This window comes from Ursus arctos, unplaced genomic scaffold, assembly GCF_023065955.2.
Source record: "Ursus arctos isolate Adak ecotype North America unplaced genomic scaffold, UrsArc2.0 scaffold_25, whole genome shotgun sequence".
In the NCBI taxonomy this organism is placed as follows: Eukaryota; Metazoa; Chordata; class Mammalia; order Carnivora; family Ursidae; genus Ursus; species Ursus arctos.
The window spans coordinates 12,353,650-12,377,703 of NW_026622930.1; the positions used below are offsets into that span (position 1 = coordinate 12,353,650).

Below are 24,054 nucleotides of genomic sequence, written 5' to 3' on the forward strand. Positions count from 1 at the left end.
GTAGACCCTTTCTCCAGTCATTAAACTACCGAAGGGCAGAGAGCATTCCGTTTTTTGTGTGTTGGTTTCAAGCAGGCCTTCTGGAAATGAGAAGGAGGCACTCCGTTGGGAGGCCCAAGCACCAGTGAAGGTACCTGACCTGGCCATGGAAGGCCATCACTGTCACCTGTCCCTGGAGCCAAGAATGAGAGCAGGTGTTCAAATGGAATGGTGTAGGAGGAGGCAAGCTCGAGAGGCCAATGCTTGTATGGCCCCCGTCAGCCTCCTCCTGGCATGGGCTTGCGTCAAGGGGGCTTGAGAGTCTGGGGCAGCAGATGACAGAGTGAGAAAACTCTGGCTGTTGAAGACCAGTTAGACTAGAACTTGCAACAGCTCATCCCTAGGCCTGGGTGACAAAGGCAGGATCCCGTACAGACCGGCCTGGGTGTCTTTCAGCCCTTGACATGGACCTTGATCCTGTTGAGGTGTCTTTGATGTAATCCTCCATCATCCTTGCCCTTCCAGCCTTCTCCCTCTGGCAGGAGTTGGCCTGTCAAGTGGGAGGCCTTTGTGGCTGGGAACACAGGGTTTTAGGGTCAGGCTGGTGAGGGGTCAAGACCTGGCTCTTGCACGCATCCGGAGGTGGTGGTGCTGGGTCAGTGTCTGCTCCCACGCTAACACAAGGCAGTTGGGAAGGATCGAAGCTCCTGGCGAACTCTTGGGTGTTGCTGTTCTGTTTAATTTTCTGTCTCTCAGCCACTCGGTGCAGCGACTTTGGAAAATAGTCTGGCACGAATCCCAAAAGTTCAGCATTCACATGCCCTATGGTCCAGCTCACTTTACGCCTAGGTGTGTACCCGAGAGAATCTCTGGCGCGTGGACTCCGGGAGACTCGTACAGGAATGTTCACAGCAGTTCTATTCACAACGGCAAAGACCTGGAAACGGCCCAGATGCCCGTCAGTACGGGAATATGGATGAATACACTGAGATGTGGCCACACAATGGAATATTAGACAGCTGTCCAAACAGATTACCTGCAGCGACGTGCAGTGATGTAGACGAATTTTAGCAATTCTCATAAATATTAGGAAAAAAGAGCATGTGCTCCCAAAGACGACATACAGTACCATTCCTTTTCTTACAACGTGAAAAGCAACAAAAATGTAATTTTTAGGAATATTTACAGATAAAGTAAAGCTATTAAAAAAAAAAAAGGCAAGGGAATGTGCACTCGTGATTCAGGGTAGAGGTGTCCTGGATGGGAGGTGGCTGGGCGGGATGGGGGCACCATCTGTTCAGATAGATTATTGTCAAGGTCGTAGCCTGTGTTCGGGGTGGTGGGTTTTGCAGGTGGTTATTACATTGTGAAAAGTAACTAAATGAAAGTGAGCCATGTGTGACCACAGAGGAGTGTCGTGAGCCAAGGATTATGATTAATAGTTAACCCAGTTCTGGCCCTGTAGGGTCCGACATTCCCCGCCCCCACCCCCTGATCCCCCATTGCCAAGTTAGTTTTAGCAAAGGCTGTGATGACCCAGTGTTCATGAGGAGGCTGGGGGAGGGGGGTCTCCTTTTCCAGAACTGCCCTTCCCCTGCTGCTCTCTTGCCACCCCCCCCCCCTCCTCCAGCTCAGGCCTCCGTCTTCCACAACGCCTGCTGGCTGTAGCAACCTCGGCTCTGTTCTTCCTTAACCACTTGTTTCCTGTATGTCGAAGTGCCTGGTTAGAGACGGCCTCACCCACTAATCATTTCCACATGTGTGTGTCTTTCTAACGAGACTGTAATTTCCACGAGGCCAGAGGTCGTGTTTTATCTCCAATCTTATACGGCAGATTCCTCCCCAGCTCCCGGCCACTCTCCCCTTCTCCCTTTACTGAAAGCAGCTCCAGCCTCCCCAACGCTGCAGCTTACCCCACGGTGCTCCCCACAGTCACGACCAGCGAGGCAAGGCCCTGGGGCCCGTGCCACGTCTGTTGGCAGTGTGGAGTGCCCCTTCTGGGAAGCGCTCCCAGGAGGCAGCAGCCTGCTTTCTAAGCAGCTTCCTCCTGCTGTTGCCTGGAATGCCTTGCAGCGCCCAGGTCCCTGACACCTGGGGGGGGGGGTGGCGGGGGGCATGCGTGGTTGGCCTGGCTTCTCATGTCTTGACTCTTGGGTCCGTCGCTGCCAGTCGGGTCTTCGTTACTCACAGATTACTGTCATTCTTAGCCACCCCATGTCCGTGGTTTCCAGCACTGCAAGGTGTGTCATGACCGCACCGTGAGGCCTGTGGACTATTTTTTAAGGTTTTATTTTTATTTGGCGGAGCACAAGCAGGGGGAGCAGCAGAGGGAGAGGAAGAAGCAAGCTCACCGAGCAGGGAGCCCGATGTGGGGCTCGATCCCAGGACCTTGAGATCATGACCTGAGCCGAAGGCAGACGCTTAACGACTGAGCCCCCCAGGCGCCCCGAGGCCTGTGTATTCTAAAAGGTTAGCGGGGTCTTAAATTGGCATCTGGACTCCGAGGAGCTGCCATTGGGTCCCACACTCCACACACCTGCAGGTGACCTGGGCGTCACTTAACTCCTCCGAACTCCGCTAGTTCAGGGAGTTAGGAGGGTGCCTGCGGACACCAGGGTTAATCAGCATAGACCGTCAGCCAGCTGTTGGGAACCACGTGCGCCGGGTGCTGTAACTTTCCCAGCAGCCCCACGAGCTCTGGAGCGCCGCTGTAGAGGGGTAAAGTCACTGCTCGGCCTGCCCTCAGCCACCGTGCCACTTGCCCGAAATGGATTCGGGGCCCTGTGACACACCTGTGCCTGATGAAGGTGCTCTGTTCCCAGCCTGATGCTGCCAGCCCTCGGCGGTCACTGTGACCCCCCGACTCGAGAGAAAGCTTGGGGTGGACGATGTGAGATGAGATGAGCTTGCTCTTTCAGATGTGGCTGCTTTCTCGTGGCTTCTGTTTCCCTTTATTTTCATGTGTTCTAGCAGAGACCAGCGTCTCAGACACAGGGTGAGAGGCATTGTGCAGAGGGGGTGGGCGGCGATGCCAGTGTGAGGGGTTCAGTGGAGGCATGGTGTGTGTGTGCGTGGGGCTGCGGCCACGGTAGCCAGCCAGCCTGCCCACCTGAAACCAACAGCCAGCCCCGGTGCAGCTTACCCCATGGCCGCGGTGTTTCCTCGGGCCCGTGGCCCCGGCTGGGAGGGCCCCGCACGCCCCACCTTTCTGCATCTTTCCTCTCCGCTCCTGGGTGGGAGATGGGATTTATGATGACCAGCCGCTGGCTTTCCAGCATTCCTTCTCAGCTGCGTTCGTTCAGGAAAGTTTCCTTGGCGGGACCAGAGCCCCGTTCCTGACTCGGAGCTCACTAGCGAGGGTGGTGGGTACGTGGCTGGCTCTGCCATGAGTCTGCGTTCACTCACCGTCACGTCCCCGGCTCCTAGCACACCGCCTGGAATAGACCCAGGCTCAGAGAACACTTGTTCAGTGAATTCCCTAATGAGCGTAAGAGCGAGACCGTCCGCGAGTGTACAGAGCGCAGAGGAGCGTGGCTGAGTTTGGGAGGCAGGAGCACTCCCCACAGGCCAGGTGTAAAATGGGCACCTGCCCTACTGAACACAAGATGGTGTGTACCTACTTGGACCAGAGTGAGATGTTCTTCACACACACACACGCACTCACACACCCCTCCCCCCCATCTAATGTAGGCGCCTATAGTAGGTGCTCAGTTAACGCGCGTAGAGGAGTCTCGTCTTCTGGCTCGGGCTGGGAGAGCCCACCTGCTGCGCGGCGGGACGGGCACAGACTGTCGTCCTGCTTGATTTGAGCTCAGGAACAGCTGGCGAGGGCGCCTTTCTTTGCTTGAAGCGTAGGCGCTCCGCTAGCCCCGCAGGAAGCCAGAGCAGCTGGCCTGCCTTGTGACCAGGTGCCGGGGTGGGTCTGCATGCTTTCCTTTTCCCACCTCCTCCCAAAGGTTCTTTGATTTTGCTGGTCCTCACACCCACCTTATCCACATCTGAAGGAAGCCTCGCTTTTCTTTTTTAAGAGACAAAGAAAAGGGTGCCCCCCCTTCTTCAGATCCTCACTGCGGTAAGGCCCAGTTGGTCCAGTCGCAGGGGGCATTGTTTCTGCCCCCGTCCTGTAGGGATCCACAGTGAAGCTGTCCACACAGTGAGCACACGTGCCCGCCCAGCTCCTCTGACAAGCTTGGACTGAGCCCCTCCTTGTGCCCTGCCCCCCGGGGGGGGGCGGGGGGGGGAGCAGTGGGGAGGGAGATGGTCCAGATCCCCACCCTGGGGAACCCACAGCCTGGTAAGGAAGCTTCAGAAGTGAAGCCAGTTTAGCAGAGGAAGCCCAGTCCGCAGCTTTATAACTACGCGTGACTGAGAATTGCTGGTTCCTTTCCTCATGTCCCCACAGCAGTTTATACCGCAAGCAGTTACAGCACTCACTTCATCACAGGGGGTTACACCAGGGAGTGCCCGTGTCTTCATGCCTAGCTCGGGCACATGTCACTAACCGATGGTGGCGCTCTCTGACTCTGAGCCCTGGCATCGGGATTCTCAACACGGCGCCCCAGATGATCAGGACTGGGCCTCTGCACCTGGTGTCCGGGCTCAAAGTCTTTATAAGCCCCGTGTCCTTGTGAGTTCCTTGTGTGAGAGCTCCTGTGTCCTCGGGCTCCAGAATGGGATGTTTGACCCTGGAAACGGCACCACTCTCAGCGAGCGCCGTGCTCAGAAGGACTGCACAGCGTGTTCCAGCCGCAAGACTTTCCCCCCTTGCTGGTCCCTGCGGCTGGCGTTCTCCCAGTCCGCATGTCCACCTGGCTCCCACCCTCTTGCCACTCACATGTGTCCCACCATCACTTCACTGGGGGGAAGGGAGGGCTTCTTTGGTTACCTGTCTGTAATTTCTTTTTCCTTCACTCTTGATTATCTTGCCTGCTTATCTTTCTTCTTAGCACTTGGTATTTCTTGGCACCTACGTGTGATACACTTCTGACCTCTTCGTTGCCCGCATTTACTGCAGGTTCCCCACCAACCGAAAATCGTTGTCGATCAAATAGATCTTGCATTGGCCAATAGCCAGCCAGCCAGTGGACCTGGGATACCGCCTGCCGGTTGGGAAGGCTGGCTCATTAGGCCCTTTGACTGTTGTTCAAAAGCGAGTGTCTGTTGCCCTCTGGAAGGAGGGTGAGACTGTGTTCAGTGGCCCGAGGTCCTGGGGCCTCTGTTCTCACCAGGCCCTCCCTCCTTGTGGTCAGTGGGTTCGGTTTAGCCAGCAGTTAGTGAGCGGCTGTGGGCAGCAGGTGCAGAGGGCTGGGGTGGGGAGGAGGGGTTGGGAGATGAGCACCTTACAGCACCCCACGACCCTGAGGTTTCCAGTCACCTTGAACTGACCGCGGGGGTACACTGTGCCAGGGCTCAGGGGGGCCTAGAGGAGGAAGTCATTATTTCCAGCCCAGGAATTTGGGTAGGGGATGGCATTGGACGTGAGTGCTGTAGGCTGGGGAGGGTTGTCTCAGGTGTGGAGGGCAAGGGGGTCGAGCCACCGCCAACCCCTTGTCCAGTGACTTGAAGTCGATACCATCTGTTGAGATTTTCACTTCCTGCTGAAACGTTACTCATTACAGACTTGTCATTTCTTAACCTTCCTCCTCCCCAGTTGTTCAACTGTGTCCTGAGCTGCCCTCCCCCAGTTTCCTGCTATAGAATACATTTTTTGTGATAGAGAAAAAAAAGAACGTTCCAGAGTTTCTTGCTCTCTAGGTGAAGTCTGGTCGTCAGTTGCAAGCTCCCATAACGATGAGAAGTGACCAGTTCTTATAAGATAGTTTTGCTTGTACCATCTGGTGGTTGTTGTTGTTCCCAGGTGGGTGATCTGTATGAAGGGAATGCTTCTGATGATCGGACTCACGTGGTGACTGTGTTTTTAGAAATGTTGTGGCTTTAATAAAACGGACTAAATACACTCTTCCTGCTCTTACGTCACTGAACGTTGATTTGAGGATTAATTTTCAGAACTGCAATGAGAAGTAAATGTCTTCTCCCCCTTTTACTCTTCTAACAATGTAGACCTTAGAGTTATTTGGGTCTATTCCCTCCAAGTGCAAGGGTCCCTGCACTCGTGACCCAGCGAGAGGAATCTGTATCACTCTGTGGGTGCTTTTCCTTTGGTTCACAGAAATCCCTCCTCTCAGAGCCAGAAGTCACCTTTTAGTAACTTGTATCATCTGTCTCACCGGCAGCTTTTTTGGAGGGGAGCTGGGGCAAGGGAGGCCATAGTCCTGTCTTACCGAGCTCACCTCTCTGCCGTGGATGGAGGCAGGCATCAGGAATCAACCATGCACACTCCCCCCCCACCTCCCCCAGCCTAGGCCTGCCCTGAGTGTTCTTAGCACAGCACCCCCCCCCCCAGCCCTTCCGGGCTAAGACCTCTGCCCGCCTTTGCTGTGCAGGCCCTCGGGTGTGCTTTTCCTCTGGAGACCAAAGGGAAGAGAGAGAAAGTAAGAGCAAAGAAAGGATGGCAGGTGTTCCTGTTCAGTCCTCCCTCTTGCCTGGTCCTAAGCCAGGGTGATAGAGAAGGAAAGGGGTGTGGGGTAAACCTGGGGGTAGGGAGGATTTCTCCATTCCTGAGGACCTCCAGGGTGAACCCCCACACCCAGATAGCTGTGGCTGTCTTCCATTATGGGTTCACTTCTGGTCTCCCCAGGCCTTCTGCATTTGTGCCTCATAGGGCTGGTCTGAGTTGGGACCCTTGAAGCAGGAGGCAGGCGGGTGTCTGGAACAGCACCCCCTGGGGGCCAATTTCATGTCAGGCGCAGTGCTCCGGCTCCTATGGCTTAGGTGTGATGCCTGTCTGCCTGGCCAGCCACCTGGCAGGGGTTTGGAGCTGAGGCCCAACAGCTGCTGGTGGACTTGGTTTAGCAGCCACGGCTGCTGCTGTGGTGCTGGGCACAGAGCACACATGCAGGGCCCCAGCTCCCCGAGCAGGGAGGGGTTCTGCTGCTTCATCCTGGGACTGCGCTGGGGGGCGTGCCTCCAGTGCCCATGTTGGGACACATGAGGTGGGGGAGCGCCTTCTGCTTCTTCCTCTGCCCTTGTGGCCTCCTTTCCCCGCCACCAGCATGATCTCCATCCATACCCACGTGCCTGGATGGCACCTGCTCTTCTTTGTCCCACTGTAGCTCAGTGCTGCCTCTTCCTGAAAGCCTTTCTGGATTAGCCTCTCCTGTTATCCCTCAGTTCAGATGCCTCACATCCCCTCTGGCTAGTGGGTCTGTCCCCTGCCAGGCTGCGGACTCTCCCAGGGCAGAGCCCAGCCCCAGGGGCACACACCCTGGGCACCTTCCTGTAGGTTTGCCGAGCTTGTCTGTCTGTCTGCATATCATAGATTTGAGGACAGAGGTCTTCTCTGTGTTAACACCCCCCCCACACACACACACCAGCACACCACCCAACACCCATTAGGTGCCAAAAATGCAGTGGTGTCAGTAAAAGAGCGATTGGCTGCCCTTGTGTTCTCCCTGCCCTAGGGAGATGGATGTGTGGAGGCCTGGCTGACTGGGGAGCGTCAGTGCCTCGGGTCCTGCGATGCTCACACTGTGGGGTGCTGGGATGGCCTGGCTTCCCTGCCTGCCTTTCCCTGCCCTCACAGGTCCCAGCAGGCTGCCACATGCAGCCAGAGGCTCCCGGGTACTCTCTCCCCCTCCTGCTCTGACTTGTACCCTGGGAGTAAGGGAGCCGGTGCAGCCCCAGCAGGAATGGGTGAGGGCTTCCAGGGTGTGGCACCCGCTCCAGCCCTGCCTGGGCAGAGTGAGGGGGTGGAACATAGTGGGACACAGTGGATGCCTAGATACCATGTTCCTCCAGCCAGCAGCTTACTGGGACAGGGGAGAGCCACACCTCTCCCCCGAAGCTCTGTGGGCATGCCCAGAGCAGAAGGTGCCCAGGAAATCTGCCTGGGGCCCTGCACCTGCCGGGGGTGCAGGGGAGCAGTTTGGGTCCCATGGACCAGGTGGCGTTGGTAGCGCCTCTAGCCTTCCCCCTTACGCACGGCACGCTGGCCGACAAGTGGTGCTGGCTGTGAGCCCAACGACTTCCCTCACCACAGAAATGGCAGTTCTTCCAAGAAGCTTGAAGAAAGGGATTTTCCACTTGCTGGTCCACGGCTGTAAGATCCCTCACTGCCATGAAGTGGGGTTCCTTGTGTCAACGCCAAGCACTGACGCTGCTGATTTTGCTGGGAGGAGAGCCCAGGGCAGCCCTGAGCCACTGCAGGTCTTGAGCGTGAGAACGGGACCACCCCTCTCTCCCCTGCAGCCCCTACTGGAGCATGGTCCTAGGTGTAGGAGGCCCCCAGTAGACACTGACGAATGGAAGTGAGCTCCTTCTATAGTCGAAAGAGCTGTAGGACAGAGTCAGAGGAGACCTGGATTTCTACACCCAAATGTGAGGCTGCACCCCTGTGATTTTCCTCTTTGAGTCTCCGTTTCCCTGCTCTGTAGGTAATCTGGAAGGCTCTGTCAGTTTTGAAAGCTGGTCTCACTAGCCCCCTGCTGTTGGCTGGGCTCTGTCGGCAAGGTTGTGTGTCCATCTGCGGGTCCACCTGGGGCGCCGTGCCCCTGCCCCCAGCACCTGCGGTAGAGCCCAACTTTGGCTGCCAGGGACAGGCTTGTATTTACCACATAAAGTGGTTCCTGAAACACCATTTATGGGCAGAAATTCTTCTCAGAGGAGCTGAATGCAGTGCCCTAGCCATGCTTCCGGGGCTCCCCCTCCACCTTTTTTAGCCCAGGGTCTCAGAACAGGCACTTACCAGCATCAGATAAGACAGCTCCTCCCACAGAGCTCCCCCGGCGTCACCCCAGCCCTAAAGGGAAGGTGACAGGCGTTTGCGGGGACACGAGCATCCTCCAGCCCCGTCCTTGTTGGGTTTCCTCTGGGTTCGTCCGGGCCATGTGGGCACTTGCCCGCGTTCAGAGCTGGCAGCCCTGAGTAACTTCGTGAAGATGTGCTGTGCTCCCCTGTGCCAGCACCCCGTCTCCTTTCCCGCTTCTCCTCCCCCGACTTCTGAAGAAGTCAGACATCCCTTGGAGATGGTCCTAGTGCTGGAACAGATGAGCGTGCGGCTCAGAGAGGGACTGTGGCTTGCCTGAGGTCACACAGCAAGTAGCTGTGAGCTTGCAGAGGCTCCTTCCCACAGGTCTCCTCACCGATCCGCTCAGGGGAAATACTTGTTTTCCTTTCTGTGAATAAAGAATGGTCTTAGTTTGTTTTTGTGAACAGAGCCATGAGGAGTGGCAGATACGAACACGGGGGCAGCAGGTTTTCTCAGGCTGCAGTCACCATGGATGGCCCAAGTTGGGAGCTTTTAATCACCGGTTGCTGAGACGCCGTGTGGCCTAGTTAGCGGAGCCACTGCTCTCGGGCTCGTGTGACTCTGAACTGGTTTCAGGCCCTGGGGACCCCAGGATTAATTGAAAGGAGTTAGAACAGATGGATTGAATCTATCAGCAGCTTTACGTGACAGCCTCTTAACATAAAAGCACTTCATTACCCACTCATTTTGCCAGGGCTCCTGCCCCAGTCAGAGGGAATGCGGTAGGAGCCAGAGCCCCTCGTCCAGATGGAATTGCAAGCACGTGGCCCCATGGGCCCAGGCTTTGAGCAGGCGGCCGCGAATAAATCATCAGCCTTACGTCTCCTCCCAGCAGCTCAATTGGAAACCCGTGCTCTTGGCGGTGATATCCCAGAAAGCGGGCTGGGGCGCATGGGCTTGGAGTCAGGTCCCTATTGATCTCCGATGGGGAGACACTGTGGGAGGCACGATTTGTCGGGGTGAGGGCAGCAGGCTGTAAGTACCACGAATCCCTCCAGAAGGTACAAGGCCAGCATCACCGATACGGAGTGTTCCAGTTTGGGCCACGGGGCAATTGGCATGGTCCCCGGGAGAGCTCACCACCCAGAGTGCCATTCCTGGCCCTCGCTCTGGACCCCACCACGAAGCCCCGTTACCAGCACTGTGCGTGGTTCCCTCAGATTGGAAACTCTAGTGATTCTTTTCCTGACTGCCTCCTGAGACTGTGGGGAGCAGGAAAGAGATGGGACCTTTCTGTGGTTGGGTGTGTGTCTGGCAAGGCCAGGCTTTCGGGCAGTTTTTGTTTTGGCCAAGGAGTGTTGAAGGGCGTTAAGGAACCCCTCTCAGCCAGATCTGGGTGGGAGGTTTGAGATGTGTCACATGGAGGACAGCTCATTGATGACATGAGCATAAGCCGTGTGGTTTGGTGGAGGACCCCGGCACTACCCCCAGCTCTGTGGGTCTGTCTGGGGTGCTCCGTGAGCATCTGAGCCTTGTAGAGTCCTGGAGGCATCTCCCCTGTGTGAACCTTTGGCTAGTGCTGTGCACTTCCTGGCAGGGTTCTTGCTGTGGGGTTTAGACATCTCTCATAGGGCACTGGAATAGACACTGGGAGCGTAGGAATTCAGGTGATACCTTTCCTGTCTGAGCCACTTCTGGAATGTAGCGATTTTAAATGAACCTTGTTTTGCGTTGCTTGCTCCTGGAACGATCATATTTGGGAATTAACAACGGGAAAGCGTGGTGTATCCAAACCAGCATTACCGACGCACCGTGAGACGTTCTAACTTCTGTTAACATCTGCAGGCTGGTGAGTGTTAAGGCACATGGCAGCTGATTTTGCCAGGATTCCAGGCAAAGATAGTTGAGTTACTTCCGTCACAGTGGTGGAGCAAAGCAGATGGTTTTCAGGACTTGATTCCCCTGTTAGTGTGAGAGAGACAGAGAAGACACCTCTTCCCCCCAAAAAGAGATTTTTTTTAAGTAGTTTCCATGGTCGGTATGGACCCCAACGTGGAGCTTAAACTCGTGACCCTGAGATCGAGACCTGAGCTGAGATCAAGAGTTGGACATTTAACGGACTGAGCCAGCCAGGCACACCCCCCCCCGCCTTTTTAAATCTTAATATAAATTTTGAGGAATCTTTTCTGATCAGTCTAATTTTGTCAGCTGTCACTGTAGCAGCTTTTCACTGGCTCTGAGTGCGGTGTTGAGTGACAGGGCAAAATGTGAAAGGGCCACATACGTGGGCAAATGAAGCCTTAGGAATTCAGAGGGAGGAAAATCGTATGTGATTCACGGCATCAAAGGTAGCTGCATGGAGGAGGTGATGTTTTCTATGAGCTTTGGAGGATGAATAGGATTCTGGCTGGGAGGAGTGGAGGCCAGGGATGCGGGGGAGAAGAAAATGTGCCCCAGTGGAAACTGGAGAGTGACTTGTTGGCCACATTAAGCAGTTGAGATATCTCTGGGCTTTCTCCTTCTCCTGTGGGACTGCTAAGCGTTTTGCATACCCCAGCTCAAAAGCCGCCTCCAGGAAGCCTTCCCAGACTTGCGTGAGCAGAGTTTGGCTGTGCTCCTTGTGCTGTGCTGCTCTGACCCCTGCCCTCTGCTACGATTTTCTACCTCCCTGCCTTTCCATTCAGGCTGAGAGTTCTCAGCTCACAGCACGGTGCTCAGCGTGTCTTGAATATCTGAACTGCAGACCTAAAGGTGGGCTGGGTGCACACTCAAAGCCGATACCGTGCGTGGTTCTGATTTTCAGTACTGACTCTGAGAGTGTGGTTGCGTCCACAGCAGTGCCCTTTGTTTCTTTGGCTGTGTGGAAGGCACATTCTGCTGTTCGGACTGTCCTGACCTCCTTGGTAACCTTTCGGATGCCTCTGCTGTGTGATTGTCTTGACTTTTCTGGGATTTCCCCTCATTTACTCAGCATCAGCTCCTATTCAAACCCCCATGGAGGGTCACTCGGGGCCTGAAAACTTGGCTTTTAGCAGCATTTATTTTGTCTTCCCGGCACAATATCAAGCCATAAAACTGAGTTTCGTTTGGAGCGGAGAAAGAATTCTTTCAGTGTCTTCATGACATCTGTGTTCTTAATCCAACAGTCCCAGGGTGCAAGCACGCGCACACGCACGCACACACACACGCATGCACGTTTCCACCCCAGAACTTCTCCAGCACCTTGCATTTCTTCCACCAGGGGAGAAAGTGACCTTTCTGTTTGAGCGGGCACAGAAGTCCAGATGGGCCCCTGCAGGATTGTGAGTCTCTTCAGTGAGGCCTCTGCATTGCCGCAGGCAGTGGATGGAACTTTTCTGGGACCCCTGAGCCTCCATCTTCAAGGGGCTGGGGTTCTGGAGCCCACCCCTCCCCCCAGGGCATCCCAGGACTGTAAGTCTGCCCTGCCCCCACCCCTGGTCCAGGGTCACCCCCGGTCTCAGGGGTCCTGCTGCCTGGCATCTGCCCTTGCCAGCTGAAGCAGGCTGTGCGTTTCCTGGTGGGAGATGCCCGAGTGCGCTTCGATTTGGGAGTGGGGGGTGATGTTTTAAAAAAAATGGTAATCTAGTTCATTTTCCTCTTGGATACGTGGTGAATTGTCTCGAAGGAAAAGATAATTTTCGTGAGTCTGTCATTTCACAGCTCGGTCGCTGGCAAATAGAAGCTGTCGACTCCTGTCTGTGAGAAGCCAGGCCACGGGGTTAAAATACCGTCATTTAAGGCAGTCTGAGCGCTTTACAGGACCCGTGGGAAAGGCTGGGAAAGCTTGCTCTTGTCCTCATGGCTCTAGCAAAGAATGTGCTGTCATTTTGGTAGGTTCCCTTTGAGGGTTTCTCTTTCTTTTCTAACATACCTTCGGTACTGCACGGGCAACTGTGTAATCCTGTCTTAAGCATCTTCTGTGGTCTAACGAACCAGGATGAGTGCTGGGTCTCCCAGGACCTAACCAGCCCCCGGGGTCCATTCGTAGCCACGGTGTTGAGGTTCTCCTCTATCACACACCTCATCATACTTTCGTTTGTATTTTGAGGTTCTGTGGGGTGTTTTAAGCCTTCCATTTAATATACTGCTGTTGACAGTTATACTGTGTGGTAGACCGATTCCTAAGAGTTTGGGTACATGCACTTACGCCCAGAGGTAAGTGTCGGGGGTTTTAAGGGGCCTGAGCAGAGTCCCCCTGTTCCTAAACCTAAGTGAGGATGTTCTGGGAGAAAGCATGGGTTCATTTTGGTTCTTGCAGGACATTCAGCTGCCACGGTCGGGCGGGTGCAGTCCCTCTAAGTCCTGAGTGGGAACTGGCCAGAATGGAATTGGGGGGCCCACCTCCCACAGGGACCTAACAATTATGAATGGACTGGACAGAATGCAGAAATTGAGCTTCATTTACAAGCCCTGGGAACAGGGGGTCACATCAGGCCCCTGCTAGGGTCCATCCCGGGTCTCTCCCAGCCCCTGCTGTGCTGCCTCCAGCCTCTGACTTGCCCTCCCTATGTCCTCCTGTCTCTAGCCGGGCAGCCCTGTCCACAGGGCAGTGACAGAGCCTTCCAGATCTTTTCACCCTGAGACTTTGCTGATACCCGCCAAGTACAGACATTCTGGAAACCTTGAACGTTCCCCTAGAGGAGTGAGGTTGGAGGGGTTTGAGGAGGAGGGCTGGGGACAGGAGGGGTGCCCAAGTTGTAGCCTGACCTTATGGTGCGAGCCCGCATTGCAGCCTGGGCCCCACAGTGGCATCAGAGACCAGGAGGACAAGCGTTTGGGGTCATGCGCGGTGAAGCCATGCTCTCGGCCCATAGTGGCCACCTGTTTAGCTGTAATCAAGTGTGAGGTGTGCGCATAACCGGGGGCCTCTTGGATCTGCTCATCAGCATCTTCTGTCACCCTTCCTGTCACTAGCAGTGCTCCATCACCCATGAGGCCCAGAATGGGGTCCCCCTCCAGTGTCCTGTGCCCCCCTCCCATACATTTGTACTTGTCAGGAGAGGATTCTAACATATTCCTTCCACTCACCTACCTGGTTCTGTTCTCCAAACTTCTCGCCAGCAGTGACCTCTAGAGCCATGTCTCCCTGGGGTTGCTGCTAAAATCGGGAAGCTGGGAATCCCACGGGGCGGGGGGGACGGGCAAGCCTCCACGCTTGTTCACACCATGTGCAAACACAGATGCACAGCCCCTGGCACCCACCAACTGGGGCGACAGACGCTCCCTGCAGAGTGTCCTGGCCGGCCCCATCCGTCCCCCAGCGTGAGGGTGGAGGGCCGCGGGAGGAACTTTGGAATTCTGATAAGATCCCAGCTTCTGGATTTGCAGCCTCACTAGTGTCAGGTGGGCTCTCCCCCCTTTTCACGTCACAGAGCACTTTCCAGCCCTCCCTCCTCCTGAGAATCCTATACGCCCACCCTCCTCTCATCCATTCTCGGGACTTTTCTTTTAGTTTGTTTACAGCAGTTACTAATGGGATCCTTCCAGGATGCAATTAGTGCGGCTTCGTTTATGAAAAGGAACATCTGGGGCTTCCCCTGCATCTTATGTTAGGATCTGATAACACACTCAGAGGCAGGGACCGGGGGAGGCGAAGGGAAGAGGTACAGAATCCCCCCACCCCGGATCTCCGGTTTTAACCCTTCCTCCTCCCTGGTCTCTGCAGAGGGTGGGGGGCCTCCGGGAAGGCCGCGCCCTGAGTCTGCCTCTTCCCTCCTGCCCATCAGGCCACAAGGATGCGGTGACAAGACAGAGGCTGCGAGGAGGCTCGTGTGTGCCCTTGTCCCTCATCCTTGCCTCAGCCGCTGACTGTGGCCTTTGCTTCTGCTCATTGCAAAGGCCTAGGTTGGCACTGGGCAGGCTGGCTGGCAAATTTGAGGGCTGCTCAGAGCACACCACTGGGCTTGTGTTCTCCATCCTGGCTCTTTCCCACCCAACGCAGCCGGCCAGGGTGTGACCAGGTGCCTGTCGAGCTGGCCAGTGTCAGCTGTGGCCCGCACAGTGGCTTTCTGTTCTCAGTCCCGGGCGGGAGGGTCTCCTCGTCAGCAACCACCTCACGTCCCCACTAGATGGAGGGCCTGGCCTGTCGCCTTGGAGGCCCTGCCACCCCGAGGGGACGAGGGATGTATTCTCGTGGCTTTCCTCCGGGATTGACTGCCACCGAGTCCCCTTGTCACCGGTGTTGGGGAGTGACTGTCCTGTCGGGGGCGTGACAGCTGCTAGTCACCTGTGGCTGTGGGGGCTTCCACGTGTGGCTAGTGTGACCGAGGAAGTGAAATTTTAATGAAGTTTGAGAACTGACACAGGATTCAGGCATTGGAAAACTTAAATGTGTTGGGGACAACTTGGGGGTGTGAAGCTACTTTTTTCAGATCAAGCATTTCCAATGAAAATTAAGCATCTGAGTTGAGATCGGCTGTGGGTATAATCTCCTCACTGGATTCCAAAGACCTTAGTATAAGAATGTGGAATATCTCATTCGTGATTATATGTTTGTTATGTGGCAAAATGATAATATTTTGGATATCTTGGCTTAACATATTATTCGAGTATTTTCATATACAAAAACACACCTTTTTTCCCCTCCTTACCTTTTTTAGGGTGGCTACTAGAACATTTGAAATTAATATGTGTCTCACATTCTATTTCTACTGGACAGCTCTGTCCACGCTGCTCATACCTTGGAGCCCACTTTGCTGAAAATGTGATTGGTGGTCCTTTAGGGAGATGGTTGATGTCTCAGGAGTGCTTTAGGCCACAGGATTAGATCTTAGGAGACTCACAGGCTCCTAAGTTTTTTTGAAAGGAACAAATTTGAAAATTCATCTGTTCATAAAATATTACTTCTTGATTGCACAAGGGACCCATTTCTTATGGGGAAATTAAAAATACTGATTAGACAAAATAGAACACCCTGATTTGGGAGAAGAATGTGTGGGTTTTCTAGCAATAGTTTCTAGCAGTGTTTCCAACGATCTTTCGCTGAGATAATCATTGGCATGAAAATACCGCCTCGTATTACGGCAGAGCTCTGCGAGTGATTTCACGTTCTGTGTCCCCTTCACAAGCGTGAGCACCCGGACCGTAGCGCCGGTACCCTGGACACTTGGACAGTGGCAGAGGGAAACCAGCCCAGACTTCTGAAGGGACTCTAGCTGGCTGGACAGCGGTAACAAATCTTCCAGAAGCTGGGCTGAGCCCTTGAGTTTAGTGTTGAGGCCAAGTAGGGACTCTGTGGCAGAAAGGGCTTAATCTGGCCTGGAGTCCTTTCTTTTGCTGGATGAGCGAGCTGGGAAGTGGATTTTGCTGATTTTACTCTTCATGTGTGTTTTGCCCCAGGGCAAGACTGTGGAATCCTTTGGCGAGAGCATTCAGTTGAGAGACCGTTTTGTACGTGTGTTGACTTCTTTGGGGCCCTGAAGGAGGGCCGAGGCTGCTCTTACAGCTCACGCGTATGTCTAGCAGAGGTTTTTGCCACCAAAGACGTGTTTGAGAAAGCATTAGCATCTCACGTGGTGACCTGTGACCCCCGATGATAAAGACGTTCGCCAGCATTGAGTGGGGAGGGGTCTGGTGTGTTTGGGTCCGCATCTGCTCCTCTCCCCGGCGCCCCCGAGCTGGTGTGGACACTGAGGGGAAGGATAAAACCGTTTTATATATCTTTTGAAGGTGTCGGCCTCTCCAGGCATGCTTGCCAAGGCTACCACTCTGATCTGACGATTTGGACATCGTTCTGGGGCGTTCAGCGGGGCCCTGTGGGGCTAGAGGATTGTGTGATTGTCCCTCTTTTCTTTGTCAGAGCTAGTTGGCCGTGGACAGAACACAGAGATGCTCGTGTTCGCGTTGTGCAGTAGAGTGAAGCCGCCTCACTGGGAACACTTGTAAAAGGGCATAAGAGAGGGGCGCCTGGGCGGCTCAGTCATGAAGCATCTGCCTTCGGCTCAGGTCGCGATCTCAGGGTCCGGGGATCCAGCCCTGCACTGGGCTCTTTTAGCGGGGAGTCTGCTTGTCCTTCACCCTCTGCCCTGCTCATGTGCTCTCTCGCTCTCGTGAATGAATGAATGAATGAATGAATGAATGAATGATCTTTAAAAAAAAAGGCACAAGAGGAGCTCTGTTGGTGAAGAATTTCTGCAGTGACCACTTTTGGGATATGTTGAGACCGAGAATACTTATGAAAACCCACTCCCTTACTTGTCTTCTGAAAAAAATGAGACTTTTATCTTCTGATGGGTGGGAAAACAAGGCATATGTGGGCAGGGAAGACGACATATCCTGAGAAGTGCTCTGGGAAATGGGAGCGGTGGGTCGGCTCGTTGGAGCCGGCACGCTCTGCTGGGGGAGCTTGTTAAAGACCCCAGACACGGGGGCATGACGGATGGCTGGTGCCTGGGCCTTCTTTCAAAGCCCCTTGGTGTGAGGGCCAGAAGGCAGCTCATTTCCTCGCGACACCTCTAAAGGGTGCAGATGAGCTGTGATTTATCCCCTCTCCCGGGGAAGCCGCCGCCGCCGCTGTAAATGAGAGAAGTCTCCTCATTTACAGCTCGTACCAAAGACAGCTGAATGCTAGGATCCTGAATCATCAGGTTATAAAAGAGTCTGTACGTAGCCTCTCTCTCATCTTTACTCTGGATTTTTTTTTAATTGCACCCGCAAACCGTACCATAAAAATAAAGACCTCCCTTAAAAAGAAACTTACACCTAATCGTCTGTCCTAGCCTGTAGTAGATCTTCTTTTTCCCAAGGTCTCCATGCATCGGCAGGCACGATTTTTGTTACCGATCAAGGCAGAAGTATAATTAAGTTGGCCTTTTCACATTCATTTGTATTCTAAATATTCCTTCCTATTACAGAGGACCTTCATACTTAGTACTTGATGGCCGCGCGTTCATCCAGTGACTTGATAAACTGTAATTTTCTTAGTCATTCTTAAATTCTGTTTCCTGTTCTTAATGGTATCTTTTCCCCCTTTGTTTCTGTAGGAAGTTCTCCAGCAGCTGATCGTAATGAACTTGCCCAACGTCTTGATGATTGGCAAAGACCCGCTGTCTGGTGAGTGGAGGCAGCCGCCTGTGGTGGCCGGGCAGCGCCGTGGGCTCTGAGCAGCTGCTGGGCACACGGCTCTGGCTGCCATCTCGGAGCCAGCACGGTGGAAACACGAGACAGTTCGGGTGAGCTTTTCGGAGGGTGGTTGACTAGCTTGAGGCATGAAGCCAAGCGCACATTTTGTTTTTCCTTGAGGAAGAGCCCTCCCGACCCCTCGTAGCGAGCGCAGAGGCTTCCTCTGCGCTTGGGGGGGGGGGGTCTCTCCTTAGTAAACGTGGAATCCATACCATCGTGGGATGTGGTAGCTTTTGGCAAGAAAGTCAGAATCTTTTGAGGGAACTGATGTCCCTTCTGCGGGGATCCCGCTACGCTTTCATTCACCTCGTGTGGATCTCTCTAGCATGTCCCGTCTTGTATCTGTTTCCACGCCTCCCGCTGGTCTCTGGAGCCCACGCTGCCAGGGTTTCTAAGTCCTAGGCCACAACACTTGGGGTGACTTTGAAAGACTGAAAGAAATGTCCTCCTGGACACCTTTCAGAAAGAAAATCCGAGTGTAATTCATACTCGCCAGCTAACTCGCTGGGTGAGTTGAAAGGGTGATGGCTTTCTTCCCTGCCACATTTGTGCTTGACCCGCACCCACGGCTCGTGGACGTCAGCGTGCAGGCCGTAGGGACAGTGTACTCACCGGCTGGGACTTGTTCCAGTGGAGACCTGGTTGGCGTTGATCTCTGGCCTCCTAGAATAGGTGAGGGTCCAGGAGAGCAGCAAGGACCCCACGCAGTAGTGACTTTTACAGAAAAGACCGCAGCTTTCCTCTGTGGCATCTCCTCCCCCTATTCCCGCGGGCGTCTGGCCACCCTTGCCCCTGTTCATAGGAGAGTAGCTCAGGTTGCCTCGAGACTGAAGGAAGAGCACCCCGAGTGACTGGCTCAGGACGGTTCTCGCAGAGAAGTTGCATCTGAGTGCCGTGGCCCTGAGAGCTTCAGTAGCTTCTGGAGGGCGCCGGGTCAGGGGCAGCTGGGCATCAAACCACTTTGCTCACGCGGGTGTCCTCCGGGGCCCCTGCTGGCTGGTGTGTCTGCCTTTTTTCCGCGTGAGCCAAAAGGAAGAGGTTTCTTGGGCCTCCCCTTAGTCTCTAGCGCAGCTGGCCGTGAACACTCGCGGCCTTGCACAGCGATGGCTCTGCAGAGGCCACCCAGGCCCAACTGGTGGCTCCTGGTGGCAAACGCCCTTCCCCACTCAGTGCGTTAGTAATAGGGAGCCTTTGGTTCGCCTTGCCTCTGCTTTCAGGCCATTTGTTTTCTGGCTTTATTTCAGGGTTCCCCCAGGTAGAGGATGCCAGATGCAACCCATCCCAGCAGCAGCCCCGGGCCCCAGGGGCGGTTGGCACGCTTGCGTTTCCGTAGTAACATCAGGAAAGTGAGGGGTCTGCTTTGCTGAGCAGAATTGTGCTGCCTGTCCTGATTCGGGGGCTGGTTTTATGGGCGGGGGGGTGGGGTGGGGAGAGATGCCTGTGGGAGGAGGTGGGTGGTTCAAGCTTAGTTCTGCTATTCTGTCTGCTCTGGAGGCAGCCAGAGGCGTAAGGTGAAGAGGCAGGCAGAGGAGCAGGAAAGGAGGATGCTCTCTTCTTGAGCCCTCGGTGAGCCCACCAGGTGCTGGGCACCGTGCATGTGTTAAACCATGGGAATGGGATTGTTCTTCTGGGGTGTGGCTGTGCCGTCCCATTTATAGATGAGAAGACAGAGGCTCGTAGGGTTGAAGTGACAAGCCCTCGTCACTTAGCCCGTAAGCAGACCCTGGAGCCTGAGCTCCCCATCTCTACCACACGCAGACACGTCAGGTTGGGCCAGTGTTCAACCATTTTGACCTACAGACGTGGCAGTGGCACATGGTTCAGTCTAACGTTAAACACATCCCACTCCTCCGTCCAGCCACCCCGAAGCCCCCTCATGCAGTATAGCTTGCCCACCCTCCTTCTGCTGGTGCCCCTTCTCTTCCCTGTCAGTGTTTCCCCCTACCCTTCCCGCTGCCATCTGGAAGCCTGTCCTCCGGAGGCCCCTTCACCAGTTACCTCCATACCCTGGAGCCCCGGCTCCAGCCTCCCCGCTCAGCAGAGTCTCTGTTCCAGCCTCTGAACCACGTGGGGCCAAGAGAGGTTGTCCACAGACAGAGGACACAGGTCCCCACTTTGTGTCTGGTGCCGAGCAGAAGCACGTGCAGAGATGTGGACTGACTTGTCTTTGAAATTGCTTTATTGAGGTCTAGTTTGCATACCATGAATTTCAGCCATCCGCAGTACACAGCGTAGTGATTTTTTGTCCTCAACGTGTAGAATTGTGCAACCTTTACCACCACTCAGGTTTGGAACTTGTGGGGAAGGTGCTTTTGAGGCTGTGACAGGTGAATGGAGTGCCCCTAGCCCCGAATAGAATCAGTACACATCCGTCAAACAGGTGGAGGAGAGGCTGGGAAGAGACGGAGCGCGTCGGCCTGGCAGGCCTGGCAGCAAGCTTGGGGGGCGGGGTGCTCCAGGCGGGGCCTGACTGCCCATGGCTTCGGCAGGCTGCACACGGAGGGCTGGGGCCCCCTTACTGCGGCGTCACGGCCGGGGAGCTGAGAGCGGAATGCACGCTGGGTAGGTTTTGACAGGGGTCCCAGGGGGCCTCTGAGAACAAGGCAGGTTGGCAAGGGAGGCCCACCGGCACGAAGACGTATTTATGGAATAGTGTTTTCTGTTTTAAATTTTAAAACATAGATGATTCTGAAGAAGCATTTTTTTTTTTTTTTAAATAAAGAACAAAGTTGGTTTCTTTATTGTGTGGTTGCCTAGAAGTGGGTTTGGGAGGTGGGAGGGGTGCTGCTTCTTTACTAATTCTGCCACACGTATCTTAGGAGCATGCCTGTGCTCTTTTTTGGCTGATATTGGCACCGTACTGTTATTTATAACATTTCACAGTTTAGGGTTTTGTTTTGTTTTTGTTGTGTGGGGTTTTTTTTGTTGTTGTTGTTGGCAAATGCACCTCAATGGAGCCTGGTGCCAGGGACGGAACAGAGCCCAGCAGAGCGTCTAGACACACACACACACACACACACACACACACACGATGTAATCTTTCATGAGGATAGTGATCTTTGGGTTTTTTATTTTTTATTTTTATTTTATTTTTATTTTTTTAAGATTTTTATTTATTTATTCGACAGAGATAGAGACAGCCAGCGAGAGAGGGAACACAAGCAGGGGGAGTGGGAGAGGAAGAAGCAGGCTCACAGCGGAGGAGCCTGACGTGGGGCTCGATCCCAGGACTCCAGGATCACGCCCTGAGCCGAAGGCAGACGCTTAACCGCTGTGCCACTCAGGCACCCCTGGGTTTTTTATTTTTATATTGTTGCCAGTGTATTGCAGGTGTCTAGAGCAGTGCCTGGCACACAGTCAGTACTCAATAAATAAAGCGTGCGTGCTGGAGACCCACCTTTATCTCCTCCTCTCTTCTGTCCCCGCTTCTGTATTCCTTCAAACAAGTGCTCCTGACGAGTATTAAACACATGCTCTCCCAGATGCAAAGGTCGAATGTCCGAGGTCGGGGTCAAGTAAGAGTTGCTCTCTGCTGAGCACCGTGTGTGTGGCTCCGCGAGGCCCGACTTGTAAATGGCCGATCCCACCTACGATGTTCAGAACGGGAGGGAGGGAGCCGCGTAGGTGCAGAAACCCAGCCCAGAGAGGAGAGGGGACTCATTCAGAGGCACACAGCATGAGGACCCCACAGCAAAGGGACATGTCTGTTACTCTGAGTTCCGCAGATGGATGTATATGTGGACAGGCAGGAGGGCCGGTGCTTCTTGTAGTGTAGCCCCCGGCGAGATTCCCGGGTCCATGGAGGGCCTGACCCTACGGAGTGCTGTCCCTGAATACAGCTGGAACTTTGGCGGATAGCCTGGGGGATTCTGTTCATTGCTATTCAGTGGGCTGGCCCTTGGTCTTTAGTTTTCTCCATATTCTGGGGGTTCTAGAAGGACTTCCAGCAACAGAGAAAGCACCTTGAGGCGTCAGAGCGTTCTGTGCCCACAGATGCTGTGAGGTCCTTCTTCCCAGCCCATGCAGGCCTCCATGATTTGCTGCTCTGGCTGAGGAGACCAGAGGGCCACTTTCCAACCCCTCCCCCCACCAATAGACGATGAGAATGGCCCTATACCCTTCCACTTCTGAGCAGGCTACCCCTCAACCAAAGGCACCACAGAGAAGCTCAGCCTGACTCTCTCTTCCAGCTTTTGTGTCAAATATCCACCCTCTCCTGGGTCCAGGGGCCCTGGAAACAAGTAGGCTGTCTCTGCTCAAGAAGCCCCCCAGTCTTTGTTGGGGAAGGGACGGGGGAAGGCAGCGTTGATAACTATTAGATCTGTTCTAGGGTGAGAAGCGATGTAAGTGTGCTTCCCACAGAGTGCAGAGTAGGTAATGAGCTCTGCCTGGGCAGGCCAGGAAGACTTCCTGGAGGAGGTGTGTGGCAGAGCATCAGAAGGGAAGGTATCCTGGGACGGAGGAGCTCAGAGGGGTGGAACTGTGCTGGGAATCCCATGAGGGGCATCATACTCAGGACACTGGGAGGAAGTCCCTGTCACAGCTGAAGTTTACATTTCAAAGGCCAGAAGGATACGGAACTCCCTGAAACTCCTGGAATTTAATATTTAACACTCTCAGTGTTTGCTCTCCTGTCAAGGGCATCCTGGAAGTGCTTTTCAGATCCCATGGAAACATTCCCTCATAGTCCGCACTGTGCACCTCTGCGTTTTGATGAGGAACAGGGAGCTTGTGCCGGGCTGGTGTGCCCGTGACAGCCAGGGAAGAGGGCCTAGAATCTGCTTATTAGGAACAATCGTCTTGTCCCTGAGAAGTGCTCTCTTAAACACCACAGGGGCTGGCTTCCTTCCCTTGCTGTCTTCCTGCCGTCCTGCCCTCCCCTCCACCCTGCTTGCCAAGGGACGTGGTGGCCAGCATCCACCACTGGGGGTTAATGAGAGATTCTTGGGTTCTTTCTCCAAACTTTATTTTTGTTTTCATTTCTCCCTAACTCTGATCTTGTCTTGTATGCATTTATTTTTCTTTCTGATTTATTACAAAAATCTCAGGCCCTTCAAACGAAGACGGGAGAAGTAAGTGAACAAAGGAAAACCGCCCTCGCAGCCATGCCATCCTGCTTCTGCTCCCTGTCCCCTCCTTGAGGGAACAGGCTCAGAAAAGCCCCCAAACCCTATTTCACGTGGCGAGGCCACGTCCTGCTACTTTGCTTCTGTGCTGCCAGCTGGATTCAGAAATGAGTTTTTCAGTGCCATCTAGAACGCGGGGTTCCTGGGCCCTTGAGCTGCAAGCCAGCACTTGGCTTTTCCAGGAACGTGCAGAGCTTGGTTAACACCGGGCCCAGGCAGGCGCTCCAGGGCAGCCAGAGGCCGGCTCTCTGAACAGCCCGGGGGAGCTGCCTGGATACCAGCCTTTGTTTCATAAACTTCTTAGCGATGCTCTGTACACAGACTGCTCCCCTGGCTGCGATAACCACGCCATGGCTTCCAGCAGGACCGTGCCCTGTGGCCGTGGCCGTCAGCGGAGGAGGGACGAGATGTTATTGGTGAAAGGTCTTTCTGGTCCCCGATAGGATTTGGGCTTTGAGTTTTCCCCCTGGTGGTCGGGAGGGACCCTGCCTCACGTCCCCTCCTGCCTGTGCCACCTTCTTTCCTACGACTCGTGCAAACGCTGGGTCTCCAGCTGGATTCCGGCGGTCAATGCTGCTTTTTCTGGCCTTCTGTTGCTGGGGGCTCGGGGGAATCAGCTGTCCCCGGCTGTGGCCCCGGGCAGGCTGGGTGCGGTGGGCAGTCCTGTTTGTGGGTGATGCTGTCCGAGGGGCTTGCTGGGGCTGTTTCAGTGTTCTCCGCCATCTGGGAGTGGCTGCTTTCTATCACCGGGCAGAGGCTTCTTGTTTGCCCACGGGGTGGAGCTGAGGGGTCCAGGGGACGGGGCCGGGCTTGCTGTGGGTGGTGGACAGACACTGGGATGAGGGGGCCGCTGGTCAGGGTGCACTCGGGAGGCCTCTGCCCCATTTCACACAGACATGTGACTCCGTGCCTGCCAGAGTCCACCTGTGGTAACCATTTATTTAATAACTGAATAAACAAAGGGGTTCTGTTAATGCCTGGTGGGGGCCGCGTTCTGGGCGT

The 24,054-nt window shown here is 54.6% G+C and overlaps 1 protein-coding gene across 2 annotated transcripts in view; it reads left to right on the forward strand.

The window, feature by feature from the left end:
• The window catches only part of CCDC88C (coiled-coil domain containing 88C), a 124,455-nt gene that overhangs the window by 32,943 nt on the left and 67,458 nt on the right, over nt 1–24,054 (forward strand). For both annotated transcript variants that reach the window (XM_026515445.4, XM_044389966.3), the window contains exon 4: nt 17,788–17,857. In XM_026515445.4, coding sequence (XP_026371230.2) covers nt 17,788–17,857 — 70 coding nt within the window. The remainder of the gene's footprint in view (nt 1–17,787; nt 17,858–24,054) is intronic.